At 41.3% G+C, this 13,069-nt stretch overlaps 1 protein-coding gene and 1 long non-coding RNA gene across 6 annotated transcripts; one reads left to right on the top strand and one right to left on the bottom strand.

The window, feature by feature from the left end:
* Positions 1-5,212, bottom strand: SMIM15 (small integral membrane protein 15). 2 transcript variants are annotated; one of them, XM_066242695.1, is made up of 3 exons: positions 5,113-5,196; positions 3,730-3,864; positions 1-2,511 (listed from the first exon to the last, which is right to left on the bottom strand). In XM_066242695.1, the coding sequence occupies exon 3, from the start codon at positions 2,496-2,498 to the stop codon at positions 2,259-2,261; it is 240 nt and encodes a 79-aa protein (XP_066098792.1). In that variant the 5' UTR covers positions 2,499-2,511; positions 3,730-3,864; positions 5,113-5,196; the 3' UTR covers positions 1-2,258. The 2 variants fall into 2 exon arrangements, with proteins under 2 accessions (XP_066098792.1, XP_066098803.1); XM_066242706.1 differs by lacking the exon at positions 3,730-3,864 and having other exon boundaries at positions 5,113-5,212.
* Positions 5,213-5,256: 44 nt separating this feature from the next.
* On the top strand, positions 5,257-12,789 carry LOC136312818 (uncharacterized). Of its 4 annotated transcripts, none has more exons than XR_010727067.1 (4): positions 5,257-5,358; positions 5,668-5,758; positions 11,494-11,616; positions 12,084-12,789. It is a non-coding gene; the product is annotated as an uncharacterized lncRNA (long non-coding RNA). The 4 variants fall into 4 exon arrangements; XR_010727065.1 differs by lacking the exon at positions 5,257-5,358 and adding an exon at positions 5,475-5,570; XR_010727064.1 differs by lacking the exons at positions 5,257-5,358; positions 5,668-5,758 and adding an exon at positions 5,433-5,570.
* The last annotated feature ends 280 nt before the right edge of the window (positions 12,790-13,069 follow it).

Raw genomic sequence — 13,069 nt, 5'->3', positions numbered from 1 at the left:
AGCCCCAAAAAGGTAATTGATTGCATTACTTCTCAGAACTTCACACAATATAAATAAGTAGTCAATTTTTAAAAGCAGTATTCTGGATAACAGTAAATGAGATTCAACAATAGTGCTTTCTGTTACAATGAAACGAGTGATTTTTCTGAAGAATCCCAAATCTCCAACAGTCTATTTTGAATCCCCCCCACCACACACACAAAGATACAGACACAAATTGGTAAAACCTGTTGACTTCATATCTATAAAAAAGGCTCTATAAATGTTGGAAAAAACTGCCAAATATAAAACTGGCATGTGTTAAGACTTTAAAAGAAATTATAGAAAAAATGATTTCAGTTAAATAAATACCTTTAAATTATCACAACAAAACCAATGAAACCACAGCTTTAGTAGATAACTGAGAATTAAGATGAATATATTGGCTCTTTGGCTCTAGTGATTTTACTAAAAAATGTGGCCATTAGCAAGATATACGCATATAAATTCCTTTTGTGAACAGCTTAATGGCCGAAACCCAAAAGCATTTTAGATATATCTTAAACTAGTTTTTCTTAAATTGGCCTCTGTAGACCCATGAGGGTCAGTAGTTATACCTAAGCAAACGTTTAAAGTATTGTTTTAGTTTTAATGATACGAAAAGCATATCCGAGATCACCTGAATTACTAACTCATAACTAAATACTGAATTATTGTATTTCAGTGCTTAGGGCTGTAATATTTTGGTTACAATGGCATCAAGTAGGAATTGACATCCTAAAATAATAGTAGTAAGTATTGTCCATACCAGTCCATAAACATTCTCATGGGTTCTCAGGTTCTTATCTGAGAAACATTACCCTCAACGTTTATAAGTATACTTAGCTATAAATGAAATTCATAATCCTTTGAAAAGCCTAACTTCTATAACATATCTAACTTGAATTACTCCCTCCCCCCAAAAAAAACCCAAAACCCAGGACCTCCTTATAAAAAAGTATCAAATTTATTTCAATGTCTACTTTCATTTTTTAATTAAAGCTGTTGGACAATTTCTGCAATTTAAAATTCATTACCAGAAATGAGGAAAATGTTAATAAGCTATTAGACACTGACAGTAAGTAAAATTATTGGACCATGACTTTATAAAAACCATGTTTCATAGTAAAAAGTTCCAGTTATATTTAACTGAAGGAAATATCCTTTAGTTTTTTATTTCTAATTACAACACATACTCATTTTTACATAATTTTTTTCACCCAATTATTATGCTGAACAAAAATGTTAAGCCTTTCTTTACCACTTATGAAATATGACTTACTATTTAAGAGTTCTTTAAAAGAAATATGAAATTTTAATTTTCAACATGAGCTTGATCAAAAATGATAGGACATCACTACCACATGAGTTAAAACAATGAAATATAAAGTAATAGTATCTATATAATCAGCAAATTATCAGATAAGACGTTTTAACTACTTTACTTCACATTTCTACTTTGCACAAGAATAAACTGGTTCCAAAGTAGTACATGGTTTGGCATTTTTACTGCAAGCTTTAAATCATAGCATTACTCTAGTCAACAAGTCATCTCTAAGTAAATGGCAGTGTTTTAAGTACAAAAATTGTTATATCCAGTAGGTGGTATTCTATATAATCTATAAGATAATAAGACAATTTTTTATAAAATTAGATTTAAAAAAGGCAGAATATCTAATTAATAGTTACTCAAAGGCAAAAATGAGGAAAATTGCAGAAAATTGAAGTACTCATTGATTAATAATACTTTGCTTTGAAAAAGCCAGAAAAGACTCTAAGAAATAAGCAATAATGATAAAAGATGTAATTAATACACTGTATTTCTTTTAGGCCAAAGCACACTTTTCACTTAAGGACAATTCTCATTTTTAGTTCTCTTTGTCCAAAACAGGACCCCATTCTGAGCCAATATTTGAATAGAATTCATAGTCTGAAGTTATTTTTTTCTCCACAGGATGTTAATATTTCAGGATATAAGCTGCAAAATGGCAAATGACTAAAGTCAGTTATAAAGAATGTGTGGCATAATAAATGCCAATTAATAATAACTGTCAGCAGACTTCTATACTGAAGCCTAAAAGTTGCTACAGTCCAGGTCAGAACTAGCATGATTCTTCCATATGCTCAGACTTCGTTTACTAAATACTGTCATAAATCCAGAAAAGGAACCTCAGTGGGTTCTTCCAAAGCTGCATAATTTCCCAAATGAGTTTCCTCTGGTGCAGAGCCTCTTCAGTCCTTCAATCCTTTTTCAGTCGTTTAGCTTTTGCAATATTTTCTTGACGTTTTTGTTTTTTCTTTTGCTCCTTTTCCCTGGCCTCAATCATCTTGGCCAATTTCCAGGACAGTACAGCACTTGCTAGAAACAATGGAGTAAGGGCCAAAATAACTGTTGTAAGGAAGCCATATGGGTCTTTTGCAGCCCATTCCACAACATATTCAGCCCAAGCTTTTAGATCAAACATTTTTATAGCGGTCATAGGAAAGAGGGGGCTGAGAGGAAGAGAACAAGAGAAAAAGAGTATGTGGTTAATCAAATTTTGAAAAAGTTACATCATACAACCAGTTAACTCAAAATTCCATTATCGATCATTAGTTATTTTTTAAAAAGTACCAATTAGTATTACCTTAATAGACTAGTATCTCCAGTTGAGAGAATAATTCAATTAGGACAACCAAAAGAGTACCACTTAAAAGACGTCAAGGTACAAAAGATAAAGTAAAAACCATATGGAATCTGACATAAGGGTTATACATTCCACATGCTTCCTATATTCAGGATGAACTTTTATAAGAATATTGAGTTTTATGGACTCATTCCAGGAAACAGCTGACTCTCATTTGTTGGTAGTTGTTTTTCTTTTTTTTTATAGCCTTAGTACTATTAAGTACTAATTTTTTTTTTTTTCATTTTTCCAAAGCTGGAAACGGGGAGGCGGTCAGACAGACTCCCGCATGCGCCCAACCAAGATCCACCCGGCATGCCCACCAGGGGACGATGCTCTGCCCCTCTGGGGCGTCACTCTGTTGCATCCAGAGCCATATAGTGCCTGAGGCAGAGGCCACAGAGCCATCCTCAGCGCCCGGGCAATCTTTGCTCCAACTGCACCTCGGCTGCGGGAGGGGAAGAGAGACAGAGAGGAAGGAGAGGGGGAGGGGTAGAGAAGCAGATGGGCGCTTCTCCTGTGTGCCCTGGCCGGGAATCGAACCCAGGACCCCCCGCACACCAGGCTGACGCTCTACCGCTGAGCCAAGCGGTCAGAGCCTATTAAGTACTAATTAACAAAAATTTGGTTTGTAAAAAACAAGCAACAGAGTACCTGAAATGCTTGGAGTAGGGGATGGCTGTTTCCAGCAATAAAAAGGAATAAAATCCACACTCACATGCAAAGAGATATAAGCAAAAAGTGACATGCTATTTTATGCCCTCTTTCAGTTTTGAGGACTCCTACTTGAGGACATAACTTAATAAGAGCCTATATTTAATAATGAGAAAATTAACCATAACAGGTGCCATGTGTTTTGTTCCCTTTTGAGTTGATAAGGGAGGGCCATCTGGCATATGAGGATAGTGTGGATTTGAGGGCCATTTTCTACCTTTCACATTTGTGTCAACCTCTCCTCAAAGTGGACAATCTGAATACCTGGGTAGAGATGGGTGTATATACACTCACAATTTCAGTTTCAGCTGGGATTTAAAAAATTATCTACCTTATGCTTGAGTTGTGATCTCTAACTCTGTCCTGGGATTATTAGTGAGTCAATTACAATTTCAGATGGATGAACCTTGGCTGGTTGTCTTCTTTAGTTCTACTATACACGTCTGAGAGGTTTAAATTCTATATGCTGGATGGGTTGAAAAAAGAATAGATAACAGAATAAAAAGTTTAAGTCACAACTTTTAGAATAATTACAATACAATTTTAAATGAAAAATTCCTAAATTCTAGATATCCAACCTATAAAAAAAACTAAAACTACCTGGCACATATACATATCTAATATCTCTTTCTTTCTTCCTAATTTGAAGAAATAATTACTACAACTGCAAAATGCCCTATAAGAAAATCCTAATCACTGGAGATCACGTACTTGACTAAATAGCTTATTTCAACAATACAATTATGAATTTTATAATTCACTGACATAAAAAGACGTTAGTTCACTGATGTTACACGATATCCATTCCTAGATCTTGAACTTTTTATACTAGGTCGTCAACCATTTATAGAATTAGGCACATAATTGCAAAATCAAACACCTGATTTTAAAGGTCTCCCTCCCTTCTATTATACGATTCGGATTCTTCCCAGAAGAAATCAGAAGAGATACCCAAAACAAAATATAAACCACCCACAATCCCATCACCTCAAGAAAACGACTGCCACTGGTTTTAATTACAGTATGTCCTATGGTTTCTTCGTATTTTAAACTGAACACACAATAAAGTGCCTAAGATTAAGTATCCTAGCCTACCTTCCCGCCCCCCAATTCGCACGCCCCACTCACACAGTCGGAACTAGACTCTAAGAGATCCGTCTGTTTCAAGTTCTCCAGCACCGCAATTAATTAACTAATGCAAAACTCAGAGACAAGCAAAAGAACTTTGCAATAAAAAACCGGGAGTGAAGGGTCCGGTTTATGGCCAAGTTTTAGCCATTAACACAAAGAAAGGCGTTCTAGTCCACAGGCCACACACCTCCCTGTGCCTCCCACACTTTCAGAACTAAATATTCCTCTTCTCCCTTAAGTCAGGGGTTCACCAGGCTTGATCTTCGGACCCGACTGGTGCCCGAAGCAGTAGCTCACGGCACTTGACCACCACCCGCACTTCCGCTTCTTCCTCAGGTTTCCCCCTCGCTCACCGCCCCCGCGTTACCGCAGCCGGCCGCTCTGCGAGTCCCGCCAGCCCCCGGGCCCACGTGCACCCGAGCCCCTCGGCCTGGGCGAGTGCGCGCCCGGCGGGACTCGCAGAGCGGCCGTCCTGGGGAATCCAGGTAGGCCCAAACCTCGTGTCGGTCCCGCGTCCGCCTCCCCCTCCGCTGGGCACGAGGGCAAAAACACACCGGGGCAGTCCACCCCCTACCCTACCTACCCAAGCGCATTGTGCCCAGGACCTGGGACTGGGGCCCCAACTCGCCACTCACCACCAGGCCGGAAGCAGGAAGGCGGAAGCCCTGGCTCCCCCGCCCCGCCCACAGGTCGGCCCCAGTCTGGATCCGGCCTGAGGAAGACTTGGGGCCGGTTTCCGGGCGCGCCTGTGCCTCGCGGGTCCCGGGACGTGGGCTCCCCAGGAGCGGGGGGGGGGGCGGGGTGCCGCCGGGTTTCGGGGGAGCGGCAGGTGAGGCCGCGCGGGCAGCGCCGGCTGGCGGCAGGCGCGCCTGGGCTCAGGGCTCCGGCAGCGGGTCCGGGACCCTCGCGGCCCTCCACCTGTGGGCCCTGCTGAAGCCACCGGTGGAGGGCCCGGTGGGTGAGGTGTGTGGCCCCTGGAAACTCAGACCAAAAAACTGCGGCAGGGGAGGAGGTGGTCCCCACTAACTGCCCAGAGTCCAGGTGAGGGTCACAACGACTCGAAGGGTTGTGGCGAGTCACAACCCACCCTTCTGGTTCACAACCCACCCTTTGCCCCTCTCATCTCCTGGTTGGACAGTAGTTAAACCTCACGTTGAGGAGACACGAAAGCAGCTGGACCCAGTGGATGCACTGAATCTTGTTTCTAAGGGAGAATGCAGCCATGCTGTGTAAGAAGGGCTTTTTGTTGTTTGTTTGTTTTTAACTTAAGAACCTAACATTTCACAAAAAATGATCGATATTTGCCCAAAGTAAACGGTAAATAATTAAACTGGGCATGGAGTTTCCACAGAGGCACTTGTTCTTTCAGTACACAAATACAGGGATGCAAAAGTCAACAAGCAGGAGGGAGTTAATATTGTCTTCTAATCTACAGGAACTGAAAGATTAGCTCTGGTTTGGTTGGTGACCAAATTTTGTGATTGCTCACACTGCACTGTTTTGTTTGACTACTTCTGCAAATGTTGCAAGACCTCTTCACTGTTGTATGACAAATAAAGCAGGTTTTTATTCTTGAAAGACTATAGAATGCTCTCTTTGAGGAGCAAGTTGTAACATGTATAACTAGTTTAGGTATAACAGCAGTAACTATTAATTACCAGGGAACAGGCTTCTGGCAAATAATCTAATGAGCTAAAATACTGTTCGTTGCGCATATGCTAATGTTTGTATGTTGTATTAGCAGCAGTTGTTTTCTTACTCATTCTTCTTTGAAAACTTGGATGATGGTTTCAAAGCTTGTGCTGCTTGGACCTAGCCTGTTTCTATAGTAGCCAGTAAAAGCAGACTCAGTCACTGGATTGTATGTACTAAAAACTACTTGCTGGAGGTAACTTTATGTGAATTTTTAAAACTTGCCCAAATAGTAATAACAGGAAGGGGGTTTCAGAATTTATTTTAACATCTTCATTCCAAAGGCCAAGGTAGAGAGACACTGTTCCCAATTACTGCCTCCCTAATACTTAGCTCTGCTGAATTCCTGTTAAACACATAGGAGACTTGGGCCACAGGAAAAAGCACGTAAGGAGGAAGCATCTGTAGCTCTTTGGCTCGGTAGACCATACCTTCACAGTCTGGTTTTATTGAGTTAGCTTCCAGTATTAGGGCAGGCTGTAAGCCCAGGAATAGCTTGGGTTGCCACTGCTGAGCTCACTACACAACATGCATTGCCTTAGTGAGAGGTGGTGTCAAGATTGTTTCTTAATATAGTGAGAGTTTTAGTCTGTGAGTTGAGACTCACTTGTCTCTACTGATCATATACTCTAAGAAGTCACTCTGAGCCTGTTTTCTATTTGTGGAAAGTATACTAGGTTATACTTGTTCTTTCAGCTTTAAAATTCTGTCAGTTGGACTGGATTTGGCCATTTTTCTGACTTAACGTTTCATAAGCAGCAGCAGAATATGGAATTTAATGGAAACATCTTAACCAGTTTTGTTATGGTCTTATTCTTTATTTGAAAAAGCCCTTAATTGGATTTTCATTCTCTCAAATGTCTTTCAGAATACCAACTTAGAATAACAAGGAAATAAGGTCCGCCTGTATATATGGATATATATATGTATGTATGTATTTTAGTGAGAGGAGGGAAGGCAGAGACAGACTCCTTCATGTGCCGGGACTGGGATCCACCCAGCAAGCCCACTAGGGGGTGATGCTTTGCCCATCTGGGGCCCTTGCGCGTTGCAAAGGGAGCCATTGTTTAGTGCCTGAGGGGGATGCCATGGAGCCATCCTCTGTGCCCGGGGCCAACTCGCTCCAATCAAGCCATTGCTGCTGCAGGAGGGGAGAAGAGAGAGTGAGAGAAGCGAGAAGGGGAAGGGTGGAAAAGCAGATGGGCGCTTCTCCTGTGTGTCCTGATCAGGAATCGAACCCAGGACATCCACATGCTGTGCTGACACTCTACCACTGAGCCAACAGCCAGGGCCTGCCTTTATTGATTTTGAAGAAATAAAACCTTATCTGTGTAACTAACCAAATTAACTAAACATTACACAATAAAGAGGGTTTGTCTTTACATAGGAATAATTACTGTGTAGCATATTACATCACCATCTGCACTATGTTGCAGCAATTTTCAACCAGTGTGCCACAAGAATTTTTAAAACATGCAATACCTGACTAGTCAAAGGTACTGACCTCTTTTCCCTTAGGTTGTCAGATTAAAAAAATGACAACAGCAATAACCCTCCATTGTGAATGAGTCAAATTAGTCAAATTATACCTTTTTTGTTAGGTAGGCAAAAAATACACTTTTGGTGTGCTGCAGAATTTCAGTCATCAGTGTATGTGCGCTATGGGATGAAAAAGTTTGTAAATTGCTCCTGTATATTACAATATGTTTTAATAACTTTTTTCCTCTTACTTAATTCCTAGTGTTTATCATGTATTTGTTTAAACGTATTTTTCCCTTGGATGATAGAAAGTTACATTTCACTCTGACTCTTGTCAAAACTGAATGAGTAAAACCTGTATGAGGTTTTCTAAATATTTTGAGAGCTTTCTTACCTGTTCAACATTTTGTGCTTATTTCCCGGCAGTAACACTTCACATATTTGACTTGATGAAATTGGTTTCTTCCCTCGGTTTTATTTTGTGTGTTTTTTCTTCCATGAATACACATTGTAAATTCATTTCTTATTAGGCATAGTTATGTGATTAAAATTAATAATCAAATTTTAGTGATATTTAGAAGATAATACTGAAGAATAATTTTAAAGCTATTTGTGGAGTTCTTACTATATCCAATCTATTATCACTAATCCTAAAACTAAATAAACCACGAAATAGTATTCTTATACCCATTTTACACAAAAGGAACCAGAGACATAAAAAGTACAGCAAGATTCTAAACACATCAGCCAAAATCCCTGTTTTGGTTTTTTGGGACATTTTTTTCAAAGTGAGAGGAGGGGAAATAGATTCCTGCATGTAACCCAACCGGGATCCACCCAGCCACCCCTGTGTCTAGGGCTGATGCTTGAATCATCCGAGCAATCCTCAGCACCTGAGGCCGATGCTCAGCCCATCTGAGCCACTGGCTGTGGGAGGGAAAGAGAAAGAGAAGGGGGAGAGAGGGGAAGAGAAGCAGATGGTTGCTTCTCATGTGTGCCCTGACCAGGGATTGAACCCAGGACATCCTCATACCAGGCTGATGCTCTGTCCACTGAGCCAACCATCCAGGACCTGCTCTTTTCTTAATGTCCAAAGATTTGGCAAAAAATGCTGACTTCATAAAATGAAAGTATGTTTTTTTATTCTTTGTTAATTAACTGATAATCACAACTGAAATCTTCCTATATAGTATTTCAAAATTGCCTAATACCCTGGTGTTGGCAGCATGTCTCAAAGAGCTGTTGAGGTGAGAAGGTTCTCACCAACCTTGGCAAATTGATTTGCCACTTCATCTCACATTGGTGGCCTATCTACCAATCTCTAACTTTTCTTTTGGGCCCTTTCATTATTAGACCAACCGATCAGTGATTCCATCTTCTCTTCAGCCTTCTGAATTGGTCAGACTCTGCCAGTTTGCTTTTAGCCTGTTTTGCGTACAAGCATCACCAAATTATTAATATTATTTTCTAGAAAGTTTGTTTAGGCCTATCTAGTAACACAAAGAATTTTTTTTTCAGATATTGTTATTTTTCATCCATTGTTAAGTGTAATTTAAATTATTAGCTAACATTGTGAAATGCTTGTTTAAAAACTGGCCCTGGCTGGTTGGCTCTGGTAGAGCGTTGGCCTGGTGTTTGGAAGTCCCAGGTTCATTTCCCAGCCAGGGCACACAGGAGAGGTGCCCATCTGCTTCTCCACCCTTCTCCCTCTCCTTTCTCTCTCTCTCTCTTCCCCTCCCTCAGCCAAGGCTCCACTGGAGCAAGGTTAGCTCAGGCACTGAGGATGGCTCCATGGCCCCTGCCTAAGGCACTAGAATGGCTCTGGTTGCAACGGAGCAACGCCCCAGAGGGGCAGAGTATCGCCCCATGGTGTGCTTGCTGGGTGGATTCTGGTCGGGCGCATGCGGGAGTCTGTCTCCCTGCCTCCTGGCTTCTCACTTCAGAAGAATCCAAAAAGAAAAAAAAAAAGCCTTCTTAAAAACTAATGGGATATACCAATTAAGGAGGTAATAAAACACTTTTAAAAGAATTAGTCTTCCAAATAAGAAATAGAAGATTCAATAGAGAGCAGTAGGGTTATCTGAGATTCAGTAGGGTTATCTGAGTCCAAACAAATGCATATAAATATATAGCAGGACAACTAGTTAAACCTACTTTAGCCAAAAATTGCTTGCAACATTCTCATATTTTTGCAGAGCTACTGCCTTCCTTCTTCCTCACAAAAGCCTCCTGTACTCCATCACTTTTTTTTTTCACAATTTGACATCTTACTTATTTACTGGTTTATTGTCTGTTTTTTGCACTAGAATGTTCAGTTACCCCAGAACAAAGAATATTGTTTTCTTTTTTTTTTTTCTGTATTTTTCTGAAGCTGGAAACGGGGAGAGACAGTCAGACTCCCGCATGTGCCCGACCGGGATCCACCCGGCACGCCCACCAGGGGGCGACGCTCTGCCCCTCTGGGGCGTCGCTCTGTTGCGACCAGAGCCATTCTAGCGCCTGGATCAGAGGCCAAGGAGCCATCCCCAGCACCTGGGCCATCTTTGCCCCAGTGGAGCCTCGGCTGCGGGAGGGGAAGAGAGAGACAGAGAGGAAGGAGAGGGGGAGAGGTGGAGAAGCAGATGGGCACTTCTCCTGTGTGCCCTGGCCGGGAATCGAACCCGGAACTTCTGCACGCCAGGCCGATGCTCTACCACTGAGCCAACCAGCCAGGGCAAGAATATTGTTTTCAATGGTTGGTTCCAAGTTATGGCATTGCTACTTGCAAATAAAACTTAAAGTTTGAACAACCCATGAAATAATCTAAATCCTTGGAAGTTGTGAATCTCATACTAAAGTACCAAACTGTTGCAGTAGGTTTGGAAAGTATAATAGTAAGGGATGCCCCAGTAAGAAGAGGTCTAAAGATTAGCAAATAAGATGTTTGAAGAAAGATAAAAATAATTGTGGTCGCCTGACCAGGTGGTGGCGCAGTGGATAGAGCATCAGACTGGGTTGAGGAGGACCCAGGTTCGAGACTCCGAGGTCGCCAGCTTGAGCGTGGGCTCATCTGGTTTGAGCAAAGCTCACCAGCTTGGACCCAAGGCCGCTGGCTCGAGCAAGGAGTTACTCGATCTGCTGAAGGCCCGTGGTCAAGGCACATATGAGAAAGCAATCAATGAACAACTAAGGTGTCGCAACAAGAAACTGATGATTGATGCTTCTCATCTCTCTTAGTTCCTGTCTGTCTGTCCCTATCTGTCCCTCTCTCTGACTCTCCTTCTGTCTCTGTGTAAAAAAAAAAAAAAAAAAAAAAAATTGTGGTTATCTTGTTAATGAAAGAAGACTAGTTGCTTAAAGATTTCCAAGTATGTAAAAGTATGTACTAGGAATGTAGTGATTCATCATCTTCGTTGATAAGATAAAAGGAATTAGTCCTAGACTCTAGGTGCTGAGAAATAAGATAAAAACAAGGTATTCTAGAGATCTAAACACAGATCTTTGAAAATGGGGTATGAGTGTATTCAGGCTAGATGCCCTTGCTAGATATTTCCAGCTTTATGATTCCCAACGTAGATTGCAGGAGAAATACTGAAATTAGATAGCAGATGCTTCTCTTGTTGATTATTACATGCTGCCCTGGCCTTTTCTCGATACATTTTAGAAACATTTCAGTGTGTTCAAACACAGTAGTACAGTTAGTTATATATTGCTGGTTTGAGTAGTTAACAGAATTTTTTTCATATAATACTGAAAATTGGGTGTTTCTGCTTTAACAACAAAACTGTTTACTTTTACAATTCTATATCTCTAGGATGTACTACTACCCAAGAACTTGGAGCAGACTAATTCCCTATAATTAGAAGGGCACCCTTTTGAAGCGGTATAATTTCCAGCAAATCCTTTTGAAGCCTTGGTTTACAGTCCTGTTAAAAGTGTAAGTGACACTAAGCTTTCCTGCTGAATCTAGAGGTTCAATTAGTAGGCCTGTCTCTAAATGATATGTAATTATATTAGCCATGTCAAGTTACCTTTTATTTCTGTCCTGGGGTCTCCTAACCATTAAATAAGAATTGCTATCCAGTTGGAAAAACTAGTCCCATATAGTATAAGAACTCTCTGGGTAAAAGAAATATGTTTTGTAAAACAGCCTGAGCTATATCACCTTCACTACATAGTATTTTAATTTGACACCTTTCACCTTCACCTAAGCAAGCTGTTGGAAGTAGCCATACAAAACATGTTAATTGTATTTGCTGAATTGTCAAGAACATTGTCCTTTTGTGTTGTATCGTGCCCTTAAGTAAAATCCCATTTAAGATAGGCTAGAATATGATGCTAAAAACATTTTGAAAGCCTCTTTTAAAAAGTATTTTTAATTTAATTTTTTTATTTATTTTTCAGGCCCTGGCTGGTTGGCTCAGCGGTAGAGTATCTGCCTGGCAGGCATGTGGAAGTCCTGGGTTCGATTCCTGGTCAGGGCACACAGAAGTGCCCATCAGCTTCTCCACCCCTCCCCCTCTCCTTCCTCTCTATCTCTCTCTTCCCCTCCCACAGCCAAGGCTCCATTGGAGCAAAGTTGGCCCCGGGCGCTGAGGACGGCTCTATGGCCTCTGCCTCAGGTGCTAGAATGGCTCCTGCCACAGTGGAGCAACATCCAAGATGGGCAGAGCATCACCCCCAAGTGGGCATGCTGGGTGGATCCCGGCTAGGTGCATACAGTAGTCTGTCAGACTGCTTCCCCACTTCTAACTTCAGAAAAATACAAAAAAAAATTTTTTTATATTTCAGTTACATTTGACATACAATAAAGTTTCAGGTGTACAACTTAATGATTTGACGTTTGTATACCTTATGAAGTTATTGCCCTGATAAGTCTAGTATGCACCTGACTCCATACATAGTTATTACAATATTATTGACCCTATTCCCTATGCTGTGCATTACATCCCTGTGACTATTTTTATAACTGGCAATTTGTACTTCTTAATTCCTTTTATTTCCATCACCCATTTCTCCAAACTCCCTCCATCTGATGACCATCAATTTGTTCTCTGTATCTGTGTTTGTTTTTATTTTGTTTGATATGTGAAATCATATGGTATTTGTCTTTTTTTTTTTTTTTTTTTTTTTTTTTGTATTTTTCTGAAGCTGGAAACGGGGAGAGACAGTCAGACAGACTCCCGCATGCGCCTGACCGGGATCCACCCGGCACACCCACCAGGGGGCGATGCTCTGCCCCTCCGGGGCGTCGCTCTGCCGCGACCAGAGCCACTCTAGCCCCTGAGGCAGAGGCCAAGGAGCCATCCCCAGCGCCCGGGCCATCTTTGCTCCAATGGAGCCTTGGCTGCGGGAGGGGAAGAGAGAGAGAGGAAGGAGGGGGGGGTGGA

This window comes from Saccopteryx bilineata, chromosome 1, assembly GCF_036850765.1.
Source record: "Saccopteryx bilineata isolate mSacBil1 chromosome 1, mSacBil1_pri_phased_curated, whole genome shotgun sequence".
Taxonomy (NCBI): Eukaryota; Metazoa; Chordata; class Mammalia; order Chiroptera; family Emballonuridae; genus Saccopteryx; species Saccopteryx bilineata.
This window is presented reverse-complemented; position numbering and strand designations above follow the sequence as displayed.